We start from the raw sequence: 13,635 nt of genomic DNA on the forward strand, positions 1-13,635 counted from the left end.
TGGTGGAAGGTGTCCCTGCCCATGGCAGGGGGGGGAATGATAAGACCTTAAAGGTCTTTTCCAACGCAAACCGTTCTTTCTGTGACTGCACTGATTCCTGATTCCAGCCCCGTGTTCCCCCACCCTGGGCTCGCACGCACCTACCACAGCAGGAGTCCCTGGGGCAAACACTTCCCTGGCAGTGACCTGATTTAGAAATGCTTAATCTTCATCATTTTCCTGTGGAGGATGGACCTCCAACTGTCTGAGGAAAGAGGATTTAAGATTGAGATTATGGATAGGATAGTTTATTATCATTACCAGCTTTCCTCCATCTCGGCTTTTCAACAGGCCTTTTTCAGAGCACGGAGGGGGAACGTGGAAGGGCTGTGTCATTTTGACTTCCTTTACTTTAGATTCCAAAGAATTACTTATTTACAGTGAGGTTTGATGTTTAACTGAGGCATTTTTTCCCCCCTGTCCCTGGGGTGAGCGTCCCTGTGTTCCCTGTCCCACATCTCCTCTTGTAGGGGTTCAAGAGCTGGAAATCTGGGATGTTTTACTCCAGAATCACAGCAGCCTCTGTGGCACCACCCTAGAGCAGGCTGAGCACAGTGGTGGTGGTTTTTTCTTTTTAAAACATGAAATAGGAGTCAGAGAGCAGTGGGGTGGCAGACAACAAGGGGGTTTTCATTTTCCCTTGGTCATTGTCCAGCAGAAGCAGCTGTGATTATCCCTTAAACCCTCATCGAAGCACAGGTGGGGCTGACCCTCCCTCCCAAACCTCTTTAGGGTGGTTTTTAACAAAGAAACACCGTGGTGAGTGCTGGGAGGGTTCAGCTCTCCCGGCCGTGTCCCAGGCAGCAGGTTTGTCACAGGGACACTGAGGGGGCATCCCTGGCTTCGTGGGTTTCTTGGGTTTTCCGACCCCAAGGACGAGGTCCCTGCTGCACACAGAGCTCGGTGCTTGCCCTTTATTCTTTGGGCTTTGCTGCCACCAGCTGGAATAATTAATCCTTGCCACAAATTGCTCTCAAGGCCGGGTTTTTGCTCTCCCAGCCTGGGCCAGACGGGCTCTCCCACCACACCAGGGTTTATCCCCCATGGGCACATCCAGTCCTGGGGGGTCAGATGGGAGGGAAAACCTGCTGATGGGGCAGCCAGGAGAGGAAACGAGCTGGGAATTGCAAAAGGCTAGCAGAAGAAACGAGAGTGGAACTGGAAGAAGCCAAGCAGGTCTTGGGGACGAGTTCCCTGCACTCCCACCCGTGGGCTTGGCCAGCACCGTGGGGAGAGACTGATGGCTCTGTTTAAGGACACAGCCAGCACATGCACAGAAAATGAAACTAGACACGATTTCAAGAAGTCACCCCAGCCCTTTCTCTTCCTGTCAGCTGAGCTGCAGCAAAGTGACTTCAATCAAAGTGATTTCAAGTTTCGCGTGGTTAAACCGGCGTCACTGCGCTCCCGCAGCTGCCGAGACTCTGCCATCCCTTCCCAGCCCCGGGCATCCCCCGGATAAGCTCAGGGAAAGGGCCAGGCTGTGCCCTCAGCTCTCCGGAGGCTTTTCCAGGCACACTCACCCGTGGCTGGGAAAATGAAGCTCAGAAGGAATTAAGGAATTAATGAGGGGTGGAGTTTGAGTGCAGGCTGGTGAAGTGGTGTCGGTTTTTGGATGCCCCACACACTGATGAACTCTCAGACCTTTGGAAGCTTTATTGGTGAGGATGGAGCCTTTGGGCACACCCACGCCAGCCTGAAATGATTCCTGATGGGGGACCCTGGTGCTGAGCTGGTCAGGGTGAAGCCAGAGTGAGCAGGGACAGCAGCAGCCCCGCTCTGCCCTGTGCAGGCAGCAGAGTGCCCTGAATCCCACATCCCGCACTGCATCCCACCCTGAATCCCACATCCCGCCCTGCATCCCTCCCTGAATCCCACATCCCGCCCTGCATCCCTCCCTGAATCTGCCCTGCATCCTGCATCCCATCCTGTCCCACATGACATATTCCACCCTGCATCCCACCCTATCCTGCGTCCCACATCCTGCTCTGCACCCTGCATGTCACCTGCATCTCACATCCCACCCTGCATCCCACATTCCCACCCTGTCCTACACCTCACCCTGCATCCCACCCTGCATCCCACATCCCCGAAAGGGAGTCCAAACAGCTCCGTGACAGCCTTGCCAGGTGATGCTGTGCCAGGGGCCGAGCAGTGACCCTGTGCTGGCACAGATAACAAGGGCTGGACACGGATCCTGGACACGGATCCTGCTCCGGCTCTGCTTCCCAAATCCCTGTCCCGCAATGCCGATGGCAGCCAGAGCTCAGCACCTCCTGCCGCTACCGGAGCCCGTCCCGGAGCAGCGGCTGCGGAGCCCGGCGTGCCCGGGGATGGCTGCCCCGCTGGGAAGTTTTTTCTCGAGCAGGAAGCTGAAGCATTTCCTCCTGCAGCGTGGCCGGTGCTCGCCGGGCGGGTTTTGCAATCCGCAGGTTTCAGTTCCCGGGCCGGGGAGGTGCCTCTGCCGCTCCGCGCTCGTTCGCTCCCGAGTTCTGGCGTCTGTCAGGGTTGTGCTGCCGGCCCCGGCAGGTCCCGGCCGGGCGGTTTCTGGCAGCACCGAGGCCTCGGTCCATGCTCAGCCTTGGCCCGGTGCTGCCCGGGAGGCTGCCCAGGGGAGCGGCCTTGGCCGGCGTTTCCCGGAGCGCTGCCAGGCACAGAGGGGTAAAGGCTGGGGCTCGGTGGGCAGCGGCCCCCGGGGTGAGCCCTGCGCTTCCCGCTGGACATGCAGAGCACCCCCAACTACCTGTGGAGCACCGAGGACCTCCTGGGCCAGGGGGCCACGGCCTGTGTCTACAAAGCTCGCAACAAGGTGAGCGGGGGCAACTGGGGGGGCAGGAACCCCAAAACTACAGAGCCCCGGTGCCCCCCATCCCTCCCGCCCCACGGGATGCCCGAGCTCCGCTCCACTCGCCCTCCCGGGAGATCCTTGGCTGGGGAGCAGCTCAGGGGCAGCTTTGGGGTTTATTTTCATTTTCCACGGGCTCCCTCTCCTGGCTCTGCGGGTCGAGGGCGGCTCTTGGGCTGCTCACAGCCGGGTCCTGCTCGCCGCCTTCCCGAGCGGCGCAGGGGGAAGGAGCTGTTTCCCGGGGAATGCCCAGAGGTTTTGAAAACCCCATCCTTGTCCATTTGCATAGTTCATGCAAACACTTGCCAGCCTTGGAGCGGGCTCTCCTCCTCAGCAGCCTTTGAAGTTTATTGAGCAAACTGCAGGCGCGGGGCAGGAGCGGCGCCTGCGAGAGCGGGCTGGGAACATCCCCATCCCTCGGGGAGCTGCCAGCCTCGGCTCCGGACGGGAACTTTTTGTGGAGCCGGATAAACACAGCGACACGCAGCACGTGGGTGCAGGGACAGGAAGCGCAGGGAGGTGATTAACAGCGGTTTGTTTGTGCAGAGAGGCAGCATTTGCATCCCGAGTGGGCTGTGGGAGCAGTGACAGAGCTCCTGGAGCTGCTCTGCGCGTGAATGACATCACCTCGTGTTTTCTTTCCCTCTTTTCCCTCTTTTCCCAGAAATCAGGGGAGCTGGTTGCTGTGAAGGTTTTCAATAACGCCAGCTATCTGCGGCCCCAGGAGGTGCAGATGAGAGAGTTCGAGATGCTGCGGAAGCTGAACCACAAAAACATTGTCAAATTATTTGCCGTGGAGGAGACAGTGAGTGGGATCCCTCTGGGAAACCCTCGGGCTCACCAGCCAAGGCAGGGGACCTGGTCCTGCCTGGGCGGGGGGACCGGCCAGCTGCTGGGGCACGGGGCTGGCTGAGCCCTCCTGGCATCTCCCACCGCAGGGCAGCAGCAAGCAGAAGGTGCTGGTGATGGAATACTGCTCCAGTGGCAGGCTGCTGAACGTGCTGGAAGATCCAGCGAATGCCTTTGGCCTGGCTGAGTCCGAGTTCCTCATCGTGCTGCAGTGTGTGGGTGAGTGGGGGGGTCCAGGACCACCAGGGGCCCAGACCCTCCAGCTGGGGACCTCGCGGTGCTGGTGGGACCCTGCAGGCACCAGCCCTGGGCGATGGGGTGAGGGGTCGGAAATTGCACCTCTGAACAGGGTGGGGTTGAGCTCTGTGTTGAGGGAAAGCCTGAGGGTTTCTCCTTGCTCCGGGAAGCTGCTGTGGGAGCGGGCTGTGCCCCATGATGGAGGGCACGGGGGCCGTGCCCTGCCATGTCCTCATCCTCGCCATCCCCCCAGTCACACTGATCCCCATTTAACTGCAACCACCGTGGGATTCATCCCCTCTCCAGCCCTTCTCACATTCCTAAATCCAAACTGACCCCCCTGGAGCCCAGTGCTGCAGCCTCACACACGAATGCTGCTTCCCCCCCGCGTGCCCAGTGGCAGGGATGAACCACCTCCGTGAGAACGGCGTCGTGCACAGAGACATCAAACCCGGGAACATCATGCGGCTCGTGGGAGAGGACGGGCAGAGCATCTACAAACTGACGGATTTTGGAGCCGCCCGGGAGCTGGAGGACGATGAAAAGTTTGTGTCTGTCTATGGGACAGAGGAGTATCTGGTGAGTAGGGCATGTCCCAGGCTCGTGGCCCCTGGGGGGGCTGCTCCCTGTCCCTCCATTCAACAGCTGCATAATTTGGGAGCAGCAGCGACTTGGAGAGCCCGATCCATATTTTTGGAAGGGGATGGGCTCAGTGCTTTGTGGCAGGGTTGCAGGGGATGGTTTTGGGGAGGACCCAGAGCTCTGTGCTTCCCCGCAGCACCCTGACGTGTACGAGCGAGCCGTGCTGCGCAAGCCGCAGCAGAAGGCGTTCGGTGTCACCGTGGACCTCTGGAGCATCGGTGTCACCTTCTACCACGCTGCCACCGGCAGCCTCCCCTTCGTCCCCTTCGGGGGACCCCGCAGGAACAAGGAGATCATGTAGGTCCCGTGTCCAGCTGTGGGTGGGGAGCTGGGACAGTGGCGGCGGCCCCGGGGCTGTGCTGCCTCACCGCTGGTTTAGCCCCACACGGCCTCAGAGCCCTGACAAGGGGCCCGTGGGGAGTGGTGTGTGTGCTGCGTGGGGAAGAATCCGTGTCCCATGTGCCACGTTTTCCCTCCAGATGGGATGGCTGGATGGGGCACTGAGCATGGGGGGTATCCCTGCCCGTGGCAGGGCCTTGGAACCAGATGACCTTTAAGGTCCCTTCCAACTCAGGTAATTCTAGGATTCTGTAAAATGCATTCCCATGACCTCCTGGCTAAACAGCTGGAGGAGGAGGCAGGATTTATTCTGTCTTGGATGGTTTTGACTGCTTCTTGCAGTATTTTCCCTCTGAGCACTTTGTTTTCCCTCAGTGAATCACGTCTTTCCCAGCCCGTCCACGCTCTGCCCTTTCCCTCCACCGGAGGGATGCAGTGCCCAAACAGAGCTTGCTTGGCTCTGTCAGCAGTGAGCAATTCCCCTCCCACAGGTACAAAATCACCACTGAGAAGCCTCCCGGAGCCATCGCGGGCATCCAGAGGCAGGAGAACGGGAACATCGAGTGGAGCTACGAGCTGCCCATCACCTGCCGCCTCTCCGTGTGAGTGTCCCTTGCTGGGGCTGCAGCTCCCATGTCCTCACACAGCACAGGGGGGGTTAACGAGGCAGAGGAACTTTTCATTTTCAGGTGGCACAGCTTTCAGACCAGATCTTTGCTCTCCAGCCAGGAGAAGGGGCGCAGGGAAGGGCAGTGACTCTCGGCGGCCCTGCAGTCACCGCGTTTGTGACTCGGGGTTACACCAGTCCCTGCAAACATCTCCTCTTGCATTGCTGCTGCAGGGGCCTGAAGGACCAGCTGATCCCCATCTTGGCGAGTATCCTGGAGGTGGATCAGGAGAAATGCTGGGGATTCGACCAGTTTTTTGCAGGAACCAACGACATTTTGCACAGGATCGTGGTGGACGTGTTCTCCCTGCAGCAGGCGTCCTCCCATCGCATCTACATCCACTCCTACAACACGTAAGGCTGTGTTAGAGGTACATTTGGGAAAGGAGCTGGGAAGCCTCAGCCCCTCACTTTAATAGGGGAACCTGGGGGCAGCACCATTCCCTTTGCACAGCTCCTAAACCAGGTTAAAACACACCAGACTCACAGCAGCCTCTGCTGGGAGTGCACTGATGGGCACACAGAGAGCCTCAGGGAGGTGTCCAAGGGGCTCTGCTGACCTTGTCTGATATTTTGCTAAGAGAAAATATCAATATTTTGGTATTTTGAGGGCAGCAGGCTGCTAAAATGATGGAAATCTGTGTGCTCACCTCATTGCTTATCCCCATCCTTTCATTTCTCTCTCCATTTCAGTACCACCAAGTTTTTAGATGCCGTCTTCAAACAGACAAATATAGTTCCTCACCACCAAGAGTATTTTTTTGAAGGACACCTGTATGAGCTGGATCCCAATCTACAAGCTCATAATTTCTGCAAAACCACGGAGCGCAGCCCCCTGACTTTGCTGAGCACTTCTGAGCAGCCTGAGGATGTGGTGGGGGTCCGGTACAGAGACCGTGAGTGTCACAGCAGGAGAGTGGCTCTTGTAGGAGGGATTTGTTACCGTTGTCACCCCAAGAGATTTCCCATTTCCCTCCTGGGTGATGGGCCCTTTTCCTGCATGATCCCAGGTCCTGGTGCCTGGGCAGTGTTGGACCTGGATCCCAGTTTCAGCAGGGTTCCCATTTCACCAGACTGGTCGCTTTTCCCACTGCCAGTCCCCGTTCTCAGTAGTGACCCAGTTCCAGCAGCGAGGAGTACTGGTTCCCAGTGCCAGTTCCCACTCCTGATGCCAGTTCCCAGTCCCAATTCCCAGTCCCGTTTCTGGTCCCTGGGGCAGGACAGGAGGTGGAGCAGGATTAGGGGCTCTCAGGGTCCGTTTTTCCCCCTGCCCTATGCTGGTGCTTCACAGCCACGTGCCGCACTGGCCTTTGCAGGGAATTCCCGCCTTCATCCATGCTTCCAAAATACCTTGGAGGGCTGCACGGAGCCTCCAGCATTGAGGCTGAAATCCTGAGTGGCCACAGGGTTTGTTTGGCGGGTGGGAGCTGCCCCCAGCCACAGCCTGGGACAACCCCCCCGACCCTGCCTGTCTTTGCAGCGGCGCTGGAGTTCCCCAAGTTGATGCCCAGGGTGGACGTGGTGGCCGACTGCAGTGCAGCCAAGGTGGGTGTGTGTGCCGGGGGCCAGGGCAGCCCCTGGCACTGTGCTGGCGGTGCCCCGGGCCTGGCACAGGTCCTGGCAGTGCCCTTTGCCTTGCAGAGCGCCGTGGGTGCCGCTCACCAGACCCTGCGCGTGGGGCAGGCCCTGCGGCGCGGCCGGGAGCTGCTGGCCAGGGGCCTGCACTGGGTGATGTGAGTGACAGAGCCACTGCTGGGGTGGGGGACAGAGCGGGGACACGGCCCTGCCCAGCACTGAGGGGTTTGGGTGTTGAGTTAAACCCTCCTGGGGTATCTTCCTGGTAGTGCAGGGCCACTGGAGATGGTGGGATGGGGTTCTGGGGGACTGGGAGGGAGCAGGGCGTGAGGGGCAGTGTGTCCCCGTGGGGCTGCACCTGTAGGACAACACCCCTTGGTGTTCTGAGGATGCTCCTGTCCCCTTTTGTTCCTTTTGGGTCACTTCCTTCAGTTTAGGAGAGGCTGAGGAAAAGAGCAGGGTTATTATTGTCATCATCACTGCGTGAGCATCTGCTGGAAGTGTTCCTGCCCATGGCAGGGGGTTGGAATGAGATGGGTTTTAAGGACCCTTCCAATCCAAACCATTCCATGATTCCATGATGAATTTCACTGCCCTACCCACTCCTTTTGGGGCAAGACAGTGAGCAGAGGGTGAGAGACCCTAAAACCAGCAGCCACAGCCAATTTTAGGTTCCTCCAGCCCCCACTGTCTCACGAGCAACCTCAGAGAAGCCACCAGCTCCATCCCTGCCCCCTTCCCACACAGCTGGCCCCGGGATGGGTCTGTGACTCCGGGGAGCACGTGTTGGAGGGGCTGTTCTCTCTCTCGGCAGCGGGAACCTGAAAACGGAGTGCTCCAGGATTTTGGAGCAGAGGAGGGGGGCTCACTCCGTGCTCGCCTGCCTGCAGCTCACCGAGGTGAAGACACACGTGCTGTAAGTGAGGTTTGCAGGTCTGGGCTGTGGCTGACAAGATACGGGGCTCTCAAAGGTGCCTGGATAATCAGGAATAAGGAGAATGCCAGGAATAAGCTGATACCTGGGAGGTTGGAGGCCTTTTCACTGTGTGGGAAACAAGCCACTCTGGCTGGTTCTCCCTCTTTGCTTCAGTTTTTAACGACTAATCCCTGGTTTCTGGGAGCCCAGAGTTAGTCCTGACTCTGGCTGCTGCTCCGGGGTTTTCTGACTGTTACAGCCCTTGAGCAGGAAGGAGCCAGGGCTGCTGCCAGCTCCAGGGAAAGGAGAATTGAGTTGGGATAAAATAAAGAGCAGGATGGCACCAGCTGCAGGGCCCTGCAGGGGTCTGGCCCCCATCACCAGCCCCGCTCCCTGCAAACAGCCCTGGAGAGCCGGGCTGCATTCCCATGGATCCAACAGCCGCCTCCTGCCATCCACGGGGAGATGTCCCATTTCCTTGCAGGAGTCTCCACTGAATTATGGAGGAGCCCTGGGCTGCCCTCAACCTTCCCCTTCCCACACACCCTTTCCCACCCGGCTGCCCTGGGCCAAGCTGAACCCATTTTATCTAAAGCAACCCACAGATATTTCGCTTTTCTGTTGCTTTTTTTGTTGTTGCTGTTGTAGTGGAAAATTCTTTGCCGCTGGGTTGCTGTTCTTTCATTCTTTGCCATTTAGCAAAGTCCCTTAATTTCCACTTCATCTGAAAAAAAAAATAGGGACACATGGTTCCCATTGAGCTCAGCGCTCGGGGCTGGGGTGCCAAGAGCAGCAGTGCTGCAGCTGGATGCTCTGGCTCTTCCAGCCCTTCCAACACTCTGCATCAGGAATATTTCTGCTGACTTAGCCAGTGTGCCATGCTCAGCCCAGCGCTCCCGTGCCAGCTGCAGGGACACAGACAGCATCCGAGCTGGCCTGAAGCCAGTGGGTGGAAAACTGACAATTTTGGAACAAATTGGACACAACAGGGCGAGTTTTTACCAGATCAGCATTTTGCATGTCGTGGCTCAGATCTGGCACTCTGAAAGCTGACTTGCTGCCTGAGGAAAGCACTTTGCAGCCCCCCAGGAGCCCAGCATGGGCTGGATTCCTTTGCCCTGGTGACAGCTGCCTCTGGATTATTTCCTCCTTCAGGAATATTCATTTTCTGTCATTCCTCAGGCACGAGGCCGTTCCTGCAGGCAGCAGGGGCCCGGCTGGGGTGGATGTGGCCGTGGTGAAGACAAGGCTGCAGAGGGTGAGGAGCATCCCCAGCCTGAGGAGCACCCCCAGCTCTTGGAGCAGCTGGTCCCAACCTCTCCCCTCCTCCGCAGGTCGATGAGGAACTCTCCCAGTGCTCCCACAGCATCTTTGACTTCCAGGGGACACTGGATGGGATTTTGGCCGAGCTGGTGAAGGACAGGCAGCAAGTGCACGAAGACAAAAGGTTTGTGGTGGAGTTCCTGGTGCCACTTTGCTGTCCCCACCCGGATGGAGCAGTTCCCCTGCCAGGCACAGCCCCTCGTGCCACCCCCACCCACGGGGGGTGCTGGGGGATGCCCTGCACAGACATGGGGAGCAGCGCCCCTGACTCACAGCGGGTTCATATTCCACCCCAAAGTGATGATTTCACCCCAAAGTGATGATTTCACCCCAAACTCACCCCCTCCCTCCCTCCCGAGGGGCCTCACGCTTCCTTCCCTGTCCCGTGTCAGCATCCAGCAGATTGAGTGCTGCCTGGAGAAGATGCAGCTGATCTACAAGCAGTTCAGGAAGGCCAGGACGTGTCTGCGTGAGTGCTGGGGACGGGGGACACGAGGCAGGAATGTCCCTGCACTGTCCCTGTGGGAAACGGGATGGTTTCGGTTTGCTGGGATCAGCAGTTATTTCATGGAATCATCAAACCACAGAACGGTCTGGGCTGGAAGGGGCCTTGTAGATCATCTGTTTCTGTGTCCTGACAGTGGCCCCGGGGGCTGAGCCAGGAAAATCCCCTTTTGTGTGTTGTGAAACTGCCATTTATTGGGTTGTGAGCAGGAAAACGGGTGGTGACGGTGTCTTTCCTCCCCAGGGCTGGGCTACAACGAGGAACAAATTCACAAGCTGGATAAGTGAGTCCCAACCCTCTCCCCTCCCCAGGACCTGCCCCTTGCTGAGGCCGGGCCGGTGTTTGGTGGTTCTGATTGCATCCCAAAGGGGTATAAAATGTCCCTGATGCTGTCAGAGGGCAGCTGGAGGTGGTTCCTGTGCTGGTCCCTCCTTGCAGGACCTTCACAGTGAAGGTTTCAAGCTGTGAACTCTTCCAGGTGAAGCTGTGGGAGAAGCTCTGCAGAGGGGGGGTCAGGGAGCTGCTCTTGGGCCACAGCCCTGTGCTGCATGAGGGGTTAAACTCCTTCCATGATGGGATGAACTCGCTCCAGGCTGTTGCTCACACAGGACTTGGTCTGAAGCCGTTTATTTACTGAGATGCTGACTTAGGAAGTGTCCCTGCTTTCCCATCTGCTGAACTTCAGTGGGAATGAAGTGCCTGATGGGTTTTGTGCCTTTAAGAATCCTCCTTTCACTTTCCACCGAAACCAGGGGAATTTAACACAGGCAGGAAGTAAAATTCCCACTTCAGCGTGTAGCAGGGAGGCTGAGACTTCCCAGACTCCTTTGTCTCACTTAGTGCTCGGTCTAACCTTGAACATTTGCCTTAAATTCCGAGGCAGAGGCTTCTCAGCAGTGCCCTGGGGGGTGACAGGGGACTGTATCCCCCCAAACCTCCCTCCCCATCCCAGTTAGGGTTTGTTTTCTCTGTCGTTCATTTCAGAGCATCCCGCCCCTCTTTCTCCATTCAGCTTCAGGTCTCCCGTGATGTTCCTTTTCACACATTTAAGGAAATAATGCTGTTCTCTCTTTTACTCCCGGGTTCAGGCTGAATTTGGGGAACCTGGCCAGGAAGGTTCTGTCCATTTTCCAGAATGACTGTGTCCAGCAGTACCAGGAGGCCCTGGCCCTGCACAGCAGCAGGATGAGGTACCAGCCCCCCAACAGGGACCTGGGAGAGGGGACTTTGCAGTAACCCACCAGGGATCAGGGCTTCCCAGCACTCTCGGCTATGGATGGAGCGTGGAGATGGGGATGGAGATGGAAATGGGGCTTTTGGGAACTGCTGAGAGCCTCCAAAGGGGTAGCAAGCCCTCGAACAGCTCTGTGAGCCTGCTGGAAATCCCACTGTGTGGGATGGCTCCCTGCTATTTTACATTTATTTTTTTAAAAAGCCCCTAAACTTGCAGCTGGAGCTCAAGCAGCTGTTCCCTTGCTCTGGGGTGGGGGGAGAGGTGATTTTATCAGGACAAAATTGCCACTGAGGCAGAGAGCTCTGCTTACCGGGGATGGTTTTCTGTTAAATGGTGCTTGGGGAATAATGCAAAGAGCAAATTACCCCGCAGTGAGCGAGAGCAGTGCACTGCCTGTGGCAGAGCAGGGAGGGGGAGAGGATGTTGCAAAAATTGGATTTTCATGGCAAGGTTGCTTTTCCAGAGGAGCAGCCTCCCCTGGGCTGCCCGTGTGGGTGGAGGGAGGAGGAGTTTCTGCAATACCTTACAATTAAACCCATTTTTTGACCTGGGCCCATTTCTGGTGGGGAGGAGCCCTGTGCTGGATTTACAACTGGAGGGGATTTTAAGGCTGGAAGTTTTTCTGGGGTGCTCAGAAATGCTCCAGGAGCTGAGGGCAGGGTCTGCTCTGTCCCTGTGCTCTCCCAGCCTTCTCCTTGCCTTTTCCCTGCCCCATCCCAGTTTTATCCCAGTCTTTTCCCTTCCTCCTCCCATTCCCAGCCCCAGCTTGTGCCACCAGGGGTTTCCATGCTGCCAGCCCTCACCCAAAGGCAGGTTTCACCCTGGGGACAAGGACTGCATCCCACAGTCCCCCCATCACCCCATCCCACCACAGGCAATGAAATCTCCCTCAGCTCCAGTGGGAATTTTGTCTCGGATTGGGATTCCCCCCTGGATGTGGAGCCCCACAAAACCCGTGCAGTGCAGGAGCCGTGTCTGCACTAAACAAGGGCTTTGCCTCTGCCCACAGGGAGGAAAAAACCTTCTCCATGTTTTCCTGGGGTATTTTTGTACCTCTTTTCCTGTCCTTATGGAGAAACACCACAAGTCTCAGCTGGATATTTTTAATTTCTTGTTACTTCAGTTTTAATTGTCCTGTTTTGTTTCCTGCCAGGGTTTGTGGGGTGGTGACTGTTTTTCTGGGGACTCAAGGTGGATCATTCACCTGAAATATTCTTCCCTTAGTCTGTTTTTTTTTTAAGCCAAAACAAACTTTTTTTTTTTTTTTTAAATACAACTCATGATGTCCCTGCTGGGTGTGAGGAGCCCTTTTTGGGTAGATGCTCAGTCCTCCAAGGGACAAGAGGCCCAGGCTGTGCTGGGTGAAATGATGGGCCTGAGCTGCCTCATTTACAAGCAACTTTCCCTGATTAATTAGCTACTACTGCTGTTTGGATAGCCTGGCCTGTGGTGGCTGTTAGAGCTGTAATTACAGCACTGCTGACACTCGTTTGCTTTCCGTCAGGATTTGGAGTCCAGACAGGGCTGCAAAAAGCATCAAATTAAAACACATTAAAAAATTAATGATGCCAAGCGTTGACCGGGAGTTTTGTCTTCATTTTCTTCTTTCCAGGAAAGTTTGTGAGATAAAGAAGCAGCTGAAGAGGCTCAGCAACCGCATCAGCACCTGCAGTGTGGAGATGACGGAGTGCCAGGACTGCCTGCAGGGCGTAGGTGTCCAGGGGTGCAGCTCCACAGCCTCCTCCTGCTCCCTGAGGATGCTCCCGCTCCCCTCTCCAGGGTCCAGGAGCACCTGGCTTAAGTAGGGGACCCCTGGAGTATTTTAACCCCCCTGCTGCAGTTCTCTGTGGGTGATCCAAGCTGGAGGTGTTGTTTTGTCCCGCTCTGTGAGCAAGGAGTGGAGAAACCTTTGGCAGGGGCTTTCCTGGTCCCAAGGATTGCCTGGCACAGCCCAATAAATGGGAGTCACAACAGGAGGGAAATGCTGCTTCACCTCCAGCTCCCCCAGCAAAGCTGCTGAGCTGGGGCACAGCCTCCTGGTGGATGTGCTGGTCCTTGGGTCACTTGATTTCCTTTGTCCTGGAGCAGTGCTGGGTGGGACTCCGTGGGTGCCTCTGAGTGTTCGCCCCGGGGTCAGCCCCACAGGCGGCGCCTGCTGTGGGAGCTGCCAGGACTCTCCATCTCCACAGGCTCTGGACAGGTTTCTCCAGATGGAGAGATGGAATTTAGCCCCAGCTCCTCCCGTGCCTTCCCCTGTCCACCTGAGCCAGGCACGCCAGGAGATGGCTTTGCGGTGAGTCTTTGGGAAGAGGGATTTGGGGACAGCCCAGCTCCTTGGGGAGGAGCAGAACCTCCTGCTGCTCATCCTCGGCGATGGGGTGAGTGCTCTGTGCCCACAGGACTGAAAAACTGTCCCTGCTGGGTGTGATCCTTGCTCGGTGTCCTGTGGGACATCCCAGCCCTT

At 57.1% G+C, this 13,635-nt stretch overlaps 1 protein-coding gene across 2 annotated transcripts in view; it reads left to right on the forward strand.

The window, feature by feature from the left end:
* The first annotated feature begins 2,166 nt into the window (after positions 1–2,166).
* Positions 2,167–13,635, forward strand: part of IKBKE (inhibitor of kappa light polypeptide gene enhancer in B-cells, kinase epsilon) — a 12,616-nt gene continuing 1,147 nt past the window's right edge. Inside the window, exons 1-18 of one of the 2 annotated variants that reach the window (XM_017741127.1) lie at positions 2,167–2,848; positions 3,549–3,689; positions 3,823–3,952; positions 4,368–4,549; positions 4,749–4,909; positions 5,443–5,553; positions 5,793–5,972; positions 6,312–6,514; positions 7,099–7,163; positions 7,260–7,351; positions 8,008–8,109; positions 9,292–9,367; positions 9,444–9,556; positions 9,825–9,901; positions 10,181–10,220; positions 11,026–11,127; positions 12,784–12,880; positions 13,361–13,464. In XM_017741127.1, coding sequence (XP_017596616.1) covers positions 2,762–2,848; positions 3,549–3,689; positions 3,823–3,952; positions 4,368–4,549; positions 4,749–4,909; positions 5,443–5,553; positions 5,793–5,972; positions 6,312–6,514; positions 7,099–7,163; positions 7,260–7,351; positions 8,008–8,109; positions 9,292–9,367; positions 9,444–9,556; positions 9,825–9,901; positions 10,181–10,220; positions 11,026–11,127; positions 12,784–12,880; positions 13,361–13,464 — 2,063 coding nt within the window. In that variant the 5' untranslated portion in view covers positions 2,167–2,761. The remainder of the gene's footprint in view (positions 2,849–3,548; positions 3,690–3,822; positions 3,953–4,367; positions 4,550–4,748; positions 4,910–5,442; positions 5,554–5,792; positions 5,973–6,311; positions 6,515–7,098; positions 7,164–7,259; positions 7,352–8,007; positions 8,110–9,291; positions 9,368–9,443; positions 9,557–9,824; positions 9,902–10,180; positions 10,221–11,025; positions 11,128–12,783; positions 12,881–13,360; positions 13,465–13,635) is intronic. The other variant, XM_017741126.1, reaches the window with a different exon arrangement.

The sequence above is a fragment of the Corvus brachyrhynchos genome, unplaced genomic scaffold, assembly GCF_000691975.1.
Source record: "Corvus brachyrhynchos isolate BGI_N302 unplaced genomic scaffold, ASM69197v1 scaffold338, whole genome shotgun sequence".
Lineage (NCBI taxonomy): Eukaryota > Metazoa > Chordata > Aves > Passeriformes > Corvidae > Corvus > Corvus brachyrhynchos.